Source organism: Apostichopus japonicus, chromosome 6, assembly GCF_037975245.1.
Source record: "Apostichopus japonicus isolate 1M-3 chromosome 6, ASM3797524v1, whole genome shotgun sequence".
Lineage (NCBI taxonomy): Eukaryota > Metazoa > Echinodermata > Holothuroidea > Aspidochirotida > Stichopodidae > Apostichopus > Apostichopus japonicus.
In genome coordinates, this window is record NC_092566.1 from 2,225,212 (window position 1) to 2,240,486 (window position 15,275).

General features: G+C 36.6%; 1 protein-coding gene across 12 annotated transcripts in view; it reads right to left on the reverse strand.

The window, feature by feature from the left end:
* LOC139968649 (cytochrome P450 4V2-like) overlaps positions 1 to 15,275 on the reverse strand; it is a 50,744-nt gene that overhangs the window by 11,204 nt on the left and 24,265 nt on the right. For 10 of the 12 annotated variants that reach the window (XM_071972890.1, XM_071972894.1, XM_071972887.1 and 7 more), the window contains one exon: positions 3,327 to 3,412. In XM_071972890.1, coding sequence (XP_071828991.1) covers positions 3,327 to 3,412 — 86 coding nt within the window. Of the gene's footprint in view, positions 1 to 3,326; positions 3,413 to 5,571; positions 5,685 to 10,602; positions 10,716 to 15,275 lie in introns of all 12 variants that reach the window. The other 2 variants (XM_071972892.1, XM_071972893.1) reach the window with 2 other exon arrangements.

The window sequence follows — 15,275 nt, forward strand, 5'->3', positions numbered from 1 at the left end:
ACTTTTTGACCAGATCATACAGGACGGCAAATGTACCTGAAAATAAAAACTGTGACTCGAAAAATTAAGCACACCAATGAAATTAGGTTTAAATTTCAATGGTTTGCTTATAAAACAAAACAAAAGCGAAACAATAAAAAACATTACATTACATGTGTGGGACACAGATTTTTCCACGGTTAATAAATCTCTAACTGAGGGTAAACCAAATGATTGTAACCACATTGATATCTATGTTGGATTGAGAAGTCACATTTGGGTGTGAATTAGGGCTGGACAACTTTTTTAGGGCAAGTTAGAAAATTTGACTTAGAAATTAATTTCATTGAAATGGCAACACATCTTGGCATGTTGTCATCTTTCCAAGCCCACCAAGGACATTGTCAAATATTGGCAAAGGCAGTCCATATGCTATGTTTTTCCAAAGTGAGAAAAAAAAATGTCCATGAGAAAGAGGCAGAAAAACAGGAATGCTTGATGAGGTCGTTTACAGTAAAACCATAAATCAAAATGTAAAAGCTTTCCCCGTAGCTGTATAAAAGCTGTTGAATCCCGGCCCAAATCTTGCTGAAGTTTTGAGTCAAGTTTGAGCCCTGATTTGGTTTGATATATATTAAGGAAGTTAATGATAGATATAATTCGGAGGGCACCTTAAAGCAACTTGATGAAATGGGGCACGACAGTTATTGCAGTTGGTGTAGATGACTCTTTAGGGGCATTATGGCATTTGACAAAGGCATCAACAGCAATTTGATAAATTCGAGCTGCGGTGTTGAGATTATCGGGCTTTCTATCCTCAACAATTAATGCAAGTCTGAGTCATTGTGCCGTGTACAATCTTATCATAATTATCTGAGTCGCTGCACATTAATATCTTGTTTGCAGATTAGAAAATCAAGACGGAACAAACTACCACACAGAGTAAACATGATAATCGTTTATCCTAACAAGATCACTGTTTGCTGATGTATCCAACCTTTGTCTCAGATGCAGAAAGTACAACAACCACAAAAATTAAGCACCAGATAAAATGATGCTACATGTTGAATGTTTTATCGTCGATATTGAAGCCGACGACTGAAGCAGATACAATCTGCTTCAGGTTCAAAAGAACAACTTGAGAAATCTGAAAATAAATATATCTAACGTTAATATCTCTGAAGGATGTCTAGAACAGAACATGATAATTACAGTTACTCACATTCATAGCAATGTATGACTATCGATAAAACAGGAAACTAAATATTTAACAATGGCATAACTTTGTATCTGCCAATTTAGATGGCAGCTGAGGAGCTAAATTTAAGTCTTTCTCATGGAACTTTCATATATTTAAATTAGCTACAAAATCCTTAAGAAAAAAAGAATATTGGCAAATTATTGGTGGGACTGAGATAAAATCTAAAGTGACCATCTTGTAACTCTTTCTAACAATTCTCTGTACTTTTGCAGTTGTCTGTTTTCAGTTGATTTGGAATGTTCTCCTATTTACCTGTACAGTTGAAATATATATGAATATGCAGTAGCAATAAAAAAAAACATTCCCCCATGTCCCCCCCCCCCCCCAGCCCAATATGGACATATCAAACATCAATTTTATTCCAGTGTAGTACTTAAAAGGTCATCAGTATTTGGCTGAATTTTAGCATGTTAAACTTTCAAACATTGTCACGGTTACAGTCCTGTTATTCTGACAAATTCTTTCCGAATATTGAAGTGTGTTCATACCAAATAATTTGTCTCAGTGAGAAAATAAATATGTTAATGGTATGGTAAAATGCGTCTTGAAATTGGAGCATGGGTGACCATTATTTGAATTTCTAGCATTTTTTAGGGGGGGAATACTGATGACTTTTAATGTCAGTATCTACATTTAAATGGCGACCATTATTGGAATTTCTAGCATATTTGGGGCCAATCCTAAAGATCTCTGGATTCAGAAACTAAGACATCAGGTTGTAAATGGCAAAACATAATTTTCAAGTTTGACACAATTTCTAGACTCCAAATGGTGACAGTACCTGTAAACAGGTATTCAGTCAGTCACCCATATTAAACCAGACTGCCTGCTGTGTACACCTTGAGGGTAATAACACAGTATACCATTGTACTTTTAGGAGTGTTTGCTCAGTGGTTACACCGGTGCCTTTCAATCATAAGGCCCGAGCTCGAGTCACTCCAAGATTAATGTAGGTCGTCCAGTTACAGAGTTGTTGACAATTGACAATTCATAATCATGGACGTTAAATATGAATCTAAGAGACTGACTTCGGTCAGCTTGCGGCTTTGATAAGCCAATGATGGCTACTGTACTTTGCGAGTTCCTGCTTGCAGGAGGATCTAAAATACATACTTGGTAGATCCAGGGAAGCTTTCGTGAAAACAGTTGCTTACTTATTCACAAGTCTGCATCCCACCTTAGTTACAAGAGAATAAAACAGAAAATTGTTTTCTTAGAGATGATCAATATCCCCACCACCCCAACCCCACAAAAAGAAAAAGGGATATGCTCATAAAGTCCTAGACTAGTCACCAATATCTAAACTTGCAGACTTATTTTGCTGCTTGCCTCAGAACATTTTCCATACCTGGGATATTAAATTAATGGAAATAACCCATTCATTGCAATGTCTGAAAAACAATTTTCAGGTCAGTAAAACTTGCTTTCAGAATGTGTCACTATGTTTAGCATGCCAGAAATTGAAGGTAATACACAAACCAACATTATTCAGATTTCATAGTTTCTTCATTGCATACAATATTTCAAGAAAATATATTCAAATTGCTTCTGGTTTGTCAACCAATGAAATTCCTTGGTTTAAAAGTTGTTGACATGTGTAAATACCTCATGTTCAACACTATACATTTACATATATATAAAAGTGTTGTTTTCAGTACTTTTGATAAAAAAAATTCAACAGTGACTAATGCAAAAATCCCTTCAAAGTGTACCATAGGTTTTAAGCTTGGCATTCATTTTAGTAGTCATGTAACAGATTTTTCAATTTGTGGGAATATATGTTTAAATACTACTATAAAAAGGAGAGTTCTATGTGGTAAAATGTTGGGGATTAAATAAAATGCAATAATTATTCACTACAAATCAACTAATAATTTGGGGAAATAAAAATATTTAGGAAGTTATCCATGTGCTGACCTTTGTGAGGAGACAGGAGAGGCAAGGAATAAAGAGAAAAATTAAAAGCACAAAAAAATGTTCAGAAAAATTTACTGCCCAAGTAAACAAAGCCCCCTTTGAGAAATGACAACAGTAACAAAAATAAATAAATTTGAAGATAAATATATATAATCATTAAAAATCTCACCTGATTAAAAGTCCTGAACCAAGCCATGGTTTCAGCATATTGTAAAACAGGCCTTTGTTTAGTTGTTTACTGCTACTCAGTATAGTCTACAATAATCAAATAACCAAAGATTCATTTCAATAAAAAGATATAATCAAAAATAGGTTTTCAAGTTTTCAAGTCCATTTTTCAAAATGGAAGCAGGGATTTTAATTTAGGAATACATATCTGTATTAAATCTTTAAACTAAGTATATGAGAAAGAAATGAGAATTATAAAACAATCAAGATGTTTATTGTCAATACCAAGTCATGAAAGTAACCCCCTCCCACACACAATCCCACCCCTCCCCACCCCCTACACACACTTTTCAAATCACTTCTAGATCACAACCATATAGTTATATGACATGTTGCTAAAATAAATACTGAATGTATATGAACTGCTTCCCTTGTCTTCCCCTCCCCTACCCCCTTTCTTCCACCATCCTCTCCCCCTACCTCCTTTTTTCCACCATCGTCCCTCCCATTCCACATTTTTCCACCTCCCAACCTCAAAAAGAAACCATAAAGGATACTAATTTATGCTACTTAGCGGAAAAATGAAACAAATTCAAGTCAAAAAGAAATGTGATAATAACCCAGTTTATATCCCAAGCTTAAAACTTAAAACTAAATATGATAACACTAGCTTTACAAGTGTCCCTCAACCCAAATCCAATGTTCCCCTGGTACCCTCCCCCCCCCCCCCCCATGGCAATGCTTCTCTGTACTACTCATTGGTTGTATTGTACATTACACATGTTGGTTTTGCAAAGCTGTACAGTAATCCACAATTTGTTGGGTGTGATCTGTGACAGTGTGTAACAACAAACTCAAAGTGTAGTGTGCAGTTCAGCTGTGTCATGTGGATCTAAATGATTTCATACTGCAAGTTAGTTACATTTCCTAACTCCCATAGGAAAAGTGATGAGTTGATGTCCCTGTGAAATTTGATTCTAAATGAGAAGTGTGTAAGGGGAGGACAGCAAGAGGGGGGACAGCAATGGGGGGGGGGGGCACAGCAATGGGGGGGGGGCACTGGAGGTTTGAGTTGAATATGCAAAACCTGAAGGCAACTGAGCCAATTGTGTAGACTATAGAGGATGGTGATCAGATATAAGCAATCCTATAATTTGCTTCACAAAAACTTGACCCCACAGTCCACCCACCCTCTCAAAATATATGCAATGGATTGCCTTCAAAAACTCTAGAGTGGATTGGGGAGGAGGGTAGGAATTAATGTGACGGGAAACCATGATCTCGACTGATCTACCAAGGTTTTGGGGGAAGGGAAGGGGGACTGGGGTGGTTTGATTATACATTCCTTATACATTTCAAGGAGACTGATGTACTATACTCAGTATACAAACATGTACAGTATTAGCGGTAGTATCATAAATGAACTCTAGAGGGGTGTGGAGGAGAATGGAAGGTGGGGAGAGGGAGGAAAGGGTGGCAATTTCATAAAAACAACAGACAACAGACAAATGTATGTAGTACATTTTACAGGAAAACTCACAAAGCCAAACTGATCTTGTGCCATAATAATTGTAAAATAAATGGAATTCTTTCCCATGTATAGCTCGGTAACACCTCCTAGCTCTAACACTGAAGATAAAAAGCACTGAGAAGGAAAACTTTAACGACTGTTGCAGCTAGACACTCATTCATATTAAATATATATATATATATATAGCATATATATTACATACATGTATATTACACATGCATATGTAGATGTTTGATATTTAATGCCTAAACTAGCCAGGCAAATCAAAACAACGAGAGGTACTAAATCAGTATTAACCCAATGCAGAGCTATATTAGCAAGTCCAATAAAAGTCACGCTGAAATATTAGTATAATTTGGGGTGGGGGATGGTGGGGGGGGGGGGAATTAGCACCCAAGAAATCTCCTTTAGAAACAATGATTGTTATCAGTTCTAATATCATGAATATTAAATATTACAAACTATTTTGTTATTTATTATATAACTACCATTAACATTTTTTCATATTTTTTTAAATTTTATATTAATACTGATGATCTTTGGTAGAAAGAACTAGGTGACTACAGTAGGCAATCAACTTGTTCAATGTTTAAACACATCACGCAGTAGAAGAACAATTACTCATCTGGATGATTTAAGTACTAATGAATTGAAAGACATTCCTGGAGAAGAAAATGTGATTTGTCTGCACAATGTATTCTTGTAATGTTCTCACCTCAGCATTTGAAGAGTTAAAGATAACCAAGGTAGGAAAAGGCCCCAACCACAAAAGAGCCTCACCAAACCTCAAATGCTCCTTTGCCCAAAGACTCAGTTGTCGGAAGAACGCTGCAGAAGACCGAAGGACATTCAACTTTTGACAAACTTTTTTACCTTTTCCTTCTAATTAATATTCATAATTCTAATAATATTCTATGAATATATTTACATACATATTTTTTTTAGTAGCAAAGATTAACTTTTCAATTTATGGCTTGTTTGTAAGTTAAGCAGGGTATTATTTTTGTGTGACAGTTGAGCTTTAATAGAAATTTAGAAAGAAATAGCAGTCTATATTATTCTTTTAACTCTTTTTGAAAACTGATAGCCAAGCTATTGACATTTGACCTTTAAATTATTCACATGTAAGTGACTTAATTACACAATTTTAAATCAATGTTGCTACTTTGATTTTTTTCAAAATAATTGTGCAACATTTTTTTTATCAAAATGCAATGGGAATGAAATCAATAAATGATGACACACACATAAATGAAACTTTTGACAAAGCCATTGAGCTTTTAGTGAACAGTTAATCTCAAATGGAATGTAATATGTAGCAAATGTTTTGGTTATGAAATGTGAATGAAGGGCAGGGTCTTTTTTACCTTCTTCTGGATGGAGCCAACTTTGGGCCCCATGCCATTTCTTAATTAATGCATTGGTGGGCTTATAATTGCTTATGGGTATAAACATGCAACCATAGATAATACCCAAGGAATATAGGATTCATGTGACCTCTCATGAAAATCACAAAAAACATTTTCGGCAGAATAAAGTGCCTACTTTGGGTGATCATAACCAGAAAAATAAAGGAGATACAGTTAAATTGAGTGCAGATTCATGAATTTTGGCAAGAAGAGAGAATACCAAATTTGACCACTCTACCTGGTACAAAGACTGAATTATGAGCTTTCAAAGTCGGAAAATATCACAAACTGACAAAAGTCACTTTTTGTGAATCGCAAACGAGCAAAATGGCCACATCGACCAAATTTCAACGGGCCATATCTCGAAAACGACATGGAGTATGATTTTAATTTTACGTATGTGTTCATTTGGGACATACTCAATCATTCTGATGAAATTTCATCTAATTCTAAGAGGGTCACCTGGGAACTTTTCAGAAAATTGGTTGATTTGAGGCAGAATGACCCTACAGAGGAACAAATTTAAGGGACAAATGTTTCCCTCCAAAAATGTGCTAAAAGGGACGAAAAGTTTCAAATTATTCCAATGAGACATCAAAGTACCTTATGCATTTTATAAACTCTAAAACATTAATATTAAGTGTCCTTCTCATTGGATAGTTTGAATGCATTAACTCTGATTTCTGTTTGAAGAATTTAGAAACACATTTATTAGTATATTTATAAACAGAGGCCTGTTTTTCTTCTTTGCAGACTTTGTAGGCAGCGCTGTTTTGTAAGAAACTGAAAGAGTACTTGATACCTGCAGATTCAAATTATTAAGTGATTAATTGGTTACAATTATTTGTAATAACAAATTTGATAATGTTACATATACAGTTTAATTTTCTGTTGAGATGGAAATATTGTTAGGATCACTGTATTTAATTTTTAAAGTAACAGGTTTTTGCAGGTTTAGCTCTTTGACAATCCATAAGAGAGGAGAAAAAAAAAACGATATCTGTATTGAACAGCCCCCTCAACTACTGTAGTGTAAATGCAAACATCCAAACTGTCACAGGTTAAATCTCTAACTGACGGACTGACAGACAATGTCCTTAAGTTCACTTTTCATTTTTATTAAACATAAATCACATAAATTTTCACAGTTAGGTACAAATTTAAGGGTTACATTCAAAGGAAAAACGCCATTTCCAAGAATAAAATAATTGATTCCCTTCACATAAATCCTTCAATTCAAAAATAAGAACATTACCTATGTATGTATGTATTTTTGTGAGCCAAAGATAATAATACGTGGATAATTTGTCGATAACATGCCTGCCGAAAGAAATGATCTCTAAAACAGACAATTCAACGCAAGATCTGTCTCCAAGAGTAAGAGGCAACCTTTAACCCTTGTGATCAGAAACAATCAGGAACAAAATGAACAATAACTAAAACTAAAGAATCACTGGTCTGTGGACTGGGAAATAACTTCCAAACCATCCAAGATAAGTCTCATTTACCATCACAGCTTTTTAAACCAGACATTCTTTAACTATTACCACAGTAGAGAAAATCTTTCCCAACAGCTTCCAGTGAACAAATTTGCTAGTATAGAGTGATCACTGACTGTTGTTTACGAAACAGATGTACAAGCACTGCTAATACAGAAGGGTACTTTATTCAGGATGAAAAGAACGGTCGAACAATACACTCTTTTCTTGTACTCTTCTTAACTGTTTGCATTGAAATTTGATTGTAAATTCCTCACGAATCTTGTTGGAATGGGTTCCCCAGGTTCCTCAACCCAGCATATATAAACAAATTTACAGTTTGGTAGTTCATGGTAGCTAGGTACCGTAAATCCATACAAATGGCCAACCATAGTAGAAAGTCCTACACACAACAGGAAATGATACAGCAATCATTGGGAAGTGAGGGGGGTAGGCAGGATTGAGTGGGATCCCATATCATGGTTATGTATGCGTGGCCTTTCTATTTTATCACAGTAGAAAGTGAAATATGGAGCAGAGAACTTTATGGCTAGAACAAGATTAGATCCAGTGATCCATGGATTACAAACCCCAGGGGCAGGATTTGAGTTGTGAAAGTGGGGGGCAAACCTGCCAGCAAGACTATCTAAGCGGAGTGCCACCATCGGTTGGTGCGGAGCGTACAAGAAATTTTTTGGCCTTACAAACCCTCTAGATAGCCGGAAACAGTACTTCCCGAGTGCTCTAAGCTGCATGTACCCATCCTTGAAAAATGGATCTCATGTCTGCAATTGTATGTAGATAGTTAATTATCGTTTAAAAATTTGAAGAGGATTGATAGTAGAACATATGGTCAGATGGTGATGTACAACTTTTGTTATACGTCACTGTCTAAGCGGAGCGCCATCATCGGTTGGCAAGGGGCGTCAAAATTTTCGATGAAAGATACCCTTACATCGGTAAAATTAACTCCCATATAGGCTTTAAATTGCATCTAAACAATTAATGAACGTGTGTAAATTTAGGGAGGACGGATAGAAGAACTTATATGGTGATGTACAACTGAAGCTTATACATCACTATTTAGGCAGTGCACCACCATCAGTTGGCGCGGCGCGTCGAAATGTAAGCAAAAAGGAAATCCTAGATCAGCAAAAATGACACCTCTGGTAACAATAAATCGCAACTAGACAGTTCTTTCCCCCTAAAATTATTAGTATATTGTGCATTGGACCAATCAAGAATATGTTCAGCACCCACTTTGAAATTCTCCCCGCTGTCCCCACTTCTTCGAGCCCTTGGCAAATATTGGGGGCTGAACATACCTTTACCCCCCCTTTTTTCATGGGGGATAAGCCCCTCAAGTCCACCGGTTCCGTCGCCACTGAAGTCGCATTGGGTGACTTTTTGGATTTTACAATGCGACTAGGTGCAACATGGAATAACCTGTGCTGCGAACCATGTGCTAGCTCCAGCTCCAGTTATTCTGCATGATACATGTTACGATGTTAAACACAAAATCGACTTAGATTCAAAACAAATGGCCTATTTGATAGAGCTGTTGTAGGTGAATAATTTCGATTAGGGTTGTGCACATTTGTCTGCAAAACGACAAAAAGGTGAACTAAGGTCTGGGAAAAAGTGGGGGGCAAATGCCCCCTCTTGCCCCCCCCCCCGTAAGCCCGCCTATGACAAACCCTACTGATCCACCAACTGAGCTATCCAACCCTTAGTTGGTGGCAATACCAATATAGCCATTTCTTGGGGGGGGGGGGCACCAGTCCTGCTACCTTGTATACTGTATGTGTCAGTCAGTTTCCCATTATTCATGTACTTATATTATCACAGTAATCAGAAGGGGAATGACCTGGGCAGAGGTCAAATCTGTCATGAATCGATTATAACTTTTGTTACAGCAGCTCAGCTCCTTTGGTTAAATTACTGAATTTAAAACCTGATAATGTTTTGCGATTCTCATCATCCTTTGTGGTTGCATACTCCTATTAGAGATCAATCTGCCCGAGTGTTCTACTTCAGGAAAAGTGCCAAAAAGCAGCAGGAGAATATCTTTTTTTGATACGTTATCATCAGGATCTGGTTTTATTGAGGCTTGCATGTTGAAGAACATGAATGGAAGTACATGTAGTGCAAAAATTGGGCCAATTGAGGCAATTTTAGACCCTTTCAGGCCTCCCAGGAACAGCGTACGAAAATTGTTTACTACGGAGTATAGAGGTTTGTTACATGTGACGAAAACTTCAGGCTCTCAGAGCAAACAAACTGTCATGATACAGAAAATTGATGGTGCCATGAATGGGCAAGTTGTCAGCTATCCGGTGATTGGTAGCGTTTTAGCTAGTGAAAACTTCTATCTAGACTTGGAGACCACATTAGTTTTGTGATTTAGTGTGTTAGTCAATATGGCTTGTAATAGGTGTATTCTACCTTAAACCTTCTTCACTAGCTATATAGTTGAGAGCATACTTTTGTTTTGTAAAGCTGAGCAACCATGCCAGTGAGATGAGAGATGTGTGCTTCGTGTACCAACACATTAATGCAAAATTTTGTCTCTGATATATAGTGACAAAAATAAGTAACTTTTGTAGATAATTTCACTAGGTTCCCACTGAAAAACTTTCACAGAATAACTTAGAGGTCTGGCAGCAGAAACCAAAAAGCATGTTGTCATCAAGATTACAATACCTCAATAACACTGACTACGTACGTATTTAGATTTAAACAAAGACGATTTCTTCAAAGGATTCTAGAGCAAATTTATACAATTTGCCATCTAAACAGATTGATGCACAGACTGAAAACAAGGATGAGATTTAACTATGTCAGTATTTATTATCTTACCTCAGCATTACGGCATTCCATAACTTGAATTAAAGCAAAAGGCCCCGCCCAATGGAGGCTGGCACCAGCAGTACGATACTTCTCAGCCCAGACAGACAACAGCCTAAAGAAACCTGCAGTATAGTCATTTTACAAATGTCTGACTGAATATTTGATTTATGAGTTTATTAAGGTAAGGTAACTTTTTAACGGTAGTCCAACGTGTCCAAGACGATAAAATTTCTGTTCTGATGACTAAAATCAGCTATTATTTACACCAAATCAAGATTTATTTTTTAAATTATAGATACTTCCTAAATATGTCAAATGATAAATCTCTCCTACAGTGTACTGTACATATTGCTGTTCTGGTCACCAAACCTACACATCTGTCCGACAATGTATATATTGGTGTTCTATTCACCAAACCTACAAATCTCTCCTACAGTGTACATATTGCTGTTCTATTCACAAACCTACACATCTCTCCTACATTGTACATATTGGTGTTCTATTCACTGAACCTACATATCTCTCCTACACATCTCTCCTACAGTGTACATATAGGTGTTCTATTCACTAAACCTTCACATCTCTCACACAGTGTACATATTGGTGTTCTATTCACCAAACCTACAAATCTCTCCTACAGTGTACATATTGCTGTTCTGGTCACCAAACCTACACATCTGTCCGACAATGTATATATTGGTGTTCTATTCACTAAACCTACATATCTCTCCTACAGTGTACATATTGCTGTTCTATTCACAAACCTACACATCTCTCCTACATTGTACATATTGGTGTTCTATTCACTGAACCTACATATCTCTCCTACACATCTCTTCTACAGTGTACATATAGGTGTTCTATTCACTAAACCTTCACATCTCTCACACAGTGTACATATTGGTGTTCTATTCACCAAACCTACACATCTCTCCTACAGTATACATATTACTTTTCTATTCACCAAACCTACACATCTCTCCTACAGTGTACATATTGGTGTTCTATTCACTGAACCTACACATCTCTCCTACAGTGTACATATTGGTATTCTAGTCACCAAACCTACACATCTCTCCTACAGTTTACATATTGGTATTCTAGTCACCAAACCTACACATCTCTCCTACAGTGTATATATTGGTGTTCTATTCACAAACCTACACATCTCTCCTACAGTGTACATATTGTTGTTCTATTCACCAAACCTACACATCTCTCCTACAGTGTACATATTGGTATTCTAGTCACCAAACCTACCCATCTCTCCTACAGTGTACATATTGGTGTTCTATTCACCAAACCTACACATCTTTCATACAGTGTACAAATTACTGTTCTATTCACCAAACCTACACATCTCTCCTACAGTGTATATATTGGTGTTCTATTCACAAACCTACACATCTCTCCTACAGTGTACATATTGTTGTTCTATTCACCAAACCTACACATCTCTCCTACAGTGTACATATTGGTATTCTAGTCACCAAACCTACCCATCTCTCCTACAGTGTACATATTGGTGTTCTATTCACCAAACCTACACATCTTTCATACAGTGTACAAATTACTGTTCTATTCACAAACCTACACATCTCTCCTACAGCGTACATATTGGTATTCTAGTCACCAAACCTACCCATCTCTCCTACAGTGTACATATTGGTATTCTAGTCACCAAACATAACATCTCTTCTACTGTGTACATATTGGTGTTCTATTCACCAAACCTACACATCTCTCATACAGTGTACAAATTACTGTTCTATTCACAAAACCTACACATCTCTCCTACAGCGTACATATTGGTATTCTAGTCACCAAACCTACCCATCTCTCCTACAGTGTACATATTGGTATTCTAGTCACCAAACATAACATCTCCCCTACTGTGTACATATTGGTGTTCTATTCACCAAACCTGCACATCTCTCATACAGTGTACAAATTACTGTTCTATTCACCAAACCTACACATCTCTCCTACAGCGTACATATTGGTATTCTAGTCACCAAACCTACCCATCTCTCCTACAGTGTACATATTGGTATTCTAGTCACCAAACATAACATCTCTCCTACTGTGTACATATTGGTGTTCTATTCACCAAACCTACACATCTCTCATACAGTTTACAAATTACTGTTCTATTCACCAAACCTACACATCTCACCTACAGTGTACATATTGGTATTCTAGTCACCAAACATAACATCTCTCCTACTGTGTACATATTGGTGTTCTATTCACCAAACCTAAACATCTCTCATACAGTGTACAAATTACTGTTCTATTCACCAAACCTACACATCTCTCCTACAGCATACATATTGGTATTCTAGTCACCAAACCTACACATCTCTCCTACAGTTTACATATTGGTATTCTAGTCACCAAACCTACACATCTCTCCTATAGTGTATATATTGGTATTCTAGTCACCAAACATAACATCTCTCCTACTGTGTACATATTGGTGTTCTATTCACCAAACCTGCACATCTCTCATACAGTGTACAAATTACTGTTCTATTCACCAAACCTACACATCTCTCCTACAGTGTACATATTGGTATTCTAGTCACCAAACCTACACATCTCTCCTACAGTTTACATATTGGTATTCTAGTCACCAAACCTACACATCTCTCCTATAGTGTATATATTGGTATTCTAGTCACCAAACATAACATCTCTCCTACTGTGTACATATTGGTGTTCTATTCACCAAACCTGCACATCTCTCATACAGTGTACAAATTACTGTTCTATTCACCAAACCTACACATCTCTCCTACAGCGTACATATTGGTATTCTAGTCACCAAACCTACCCATCTCTCCTACAGTGTACATATTGGTATTCTAGTCACCAAACATAACATCTCTCCTACTGTGTACATATTGGTGTTCTATTCACCAAACCTACACATCTCTCATACAGTTTACAAATTACTGTTCTATTCACCAAACCTACACATCTCTCCTACAGTGTACATATTGGTATTCTAGTCACCAAACATAACATCTCTCCTACTGTGTACATATTGGTGTTCTATTCACCAAACCTAAACATCTCTCATACAGTGTACAAATTACTGTTCTATTCACCAAACCTACACATCTCTCCTACAGCATACATATTGGTATTCTAGTCACCAAACCTACACATCTCTCCTACAGTTTACATATTGGTATTCTAGTCACCAAACCTACACATCTCTCCTATAGTGTATATATTGGTGTTCTATTCACCAAACCTACACATCTCTCCTACAGTGTACATATTGGTATTCTAGTCACCAAACATAACATTTCTCCTACTGTGTACATATTGGTGTTCTATTCACCAAACCTACACATCTCTCATACAGTGTACAAATTACTGTTCTATTCACCAAACCTACACATCTCTCCTACAGCGTACATATTGGTATTCTAGTCACCAAACCTACCCATCTCTCGTACAGTTTACATATTGGTATTCTAGTCACCAAACCTACACATCTCTCCTACAGTGTACATATAGGTCATTGTCATTTTACTAAATTTTTTTGGACAACCAAATTTGCTGTTCAGACACCAAAATGTAAGCCCTGATTGTCCGAAGGTTAACCAGAAAATATAATTTTTCCATAAAAAGTTGATTGCTTAACAAACCTGATGGAAAGTTTCTGCATGTTCAGGTGTCAAACCTACAACCTTTTAGAATGTCGTATGGCAAACCTTGGTAATATTACTATGTGAAAGCACTTGGTAACAGCAGAACGGATAATATCATCATTGCAATCGAGCTAGCTGAAAACGGTTTGGTTTTCATTTATTACTTTTACATATTTTAAAATGAATCATTCTGCTGATGATGTAATGTTTCTCCCAAGAAAAGCATATTTATGATAAATTAATAAGATTGTATATAAACAAGACAGTATGCTTCAGAACACTAAACTAGTTTAAACTTGATAGAGCATTACAATTTTAATAGGAAACAATATAAATTACCTATATCACTGCCCACCCTCCCCCCCCCTTCCCTCCCGCCCCATCTCTTCTATTCTCTTGGTCCAAAAATTTCACTTTTTCACAATTTAGTGAGATTCCCACAAAGATGACACAGATTTAATTGTTTGGAAGCAGTCATAATGAGACCAAAGTTAACAATCAGTGTATGCATAAACAGTTAGCAGACTTTGATGAAATCAAGCTGTGAGCACAAATAAAAAATGAAAGTTTTTCGCAGAATTTTGTTGAATGTCTGATTAAACCAATGAAAAGCTGAACAAAATGATAGGCTGTCTTATAGTATATCTAGATAAAATGAAATTTTTGAAGACAACCTGGAAATGTTTTGTACATTTTGTCAGAGAGACATCGAGAGCCAAAATGAATCCCATGTCCCAACTTTACAGCTCCCTGACCCATCTCCCCCCTTCCCACCCCTGGATTCGGCCATTTTGCTTGTATTCCTATCAAGGGGAAATTCCACTAATATTTATCCAGTTACAGTAAACTTGTACTACAAGTGTCACAAACACAAAAACTCTTAATGAAACTAAAGAAAAAGGCTCATATGTCAACATTTCTGGATTAGCTTTAATCTATGACTCAAGACCATGAGGTCAACTGTACACAGATACTCTGTACTCACAAAAACTATTACTGAAACGGCTTACTGTGCCA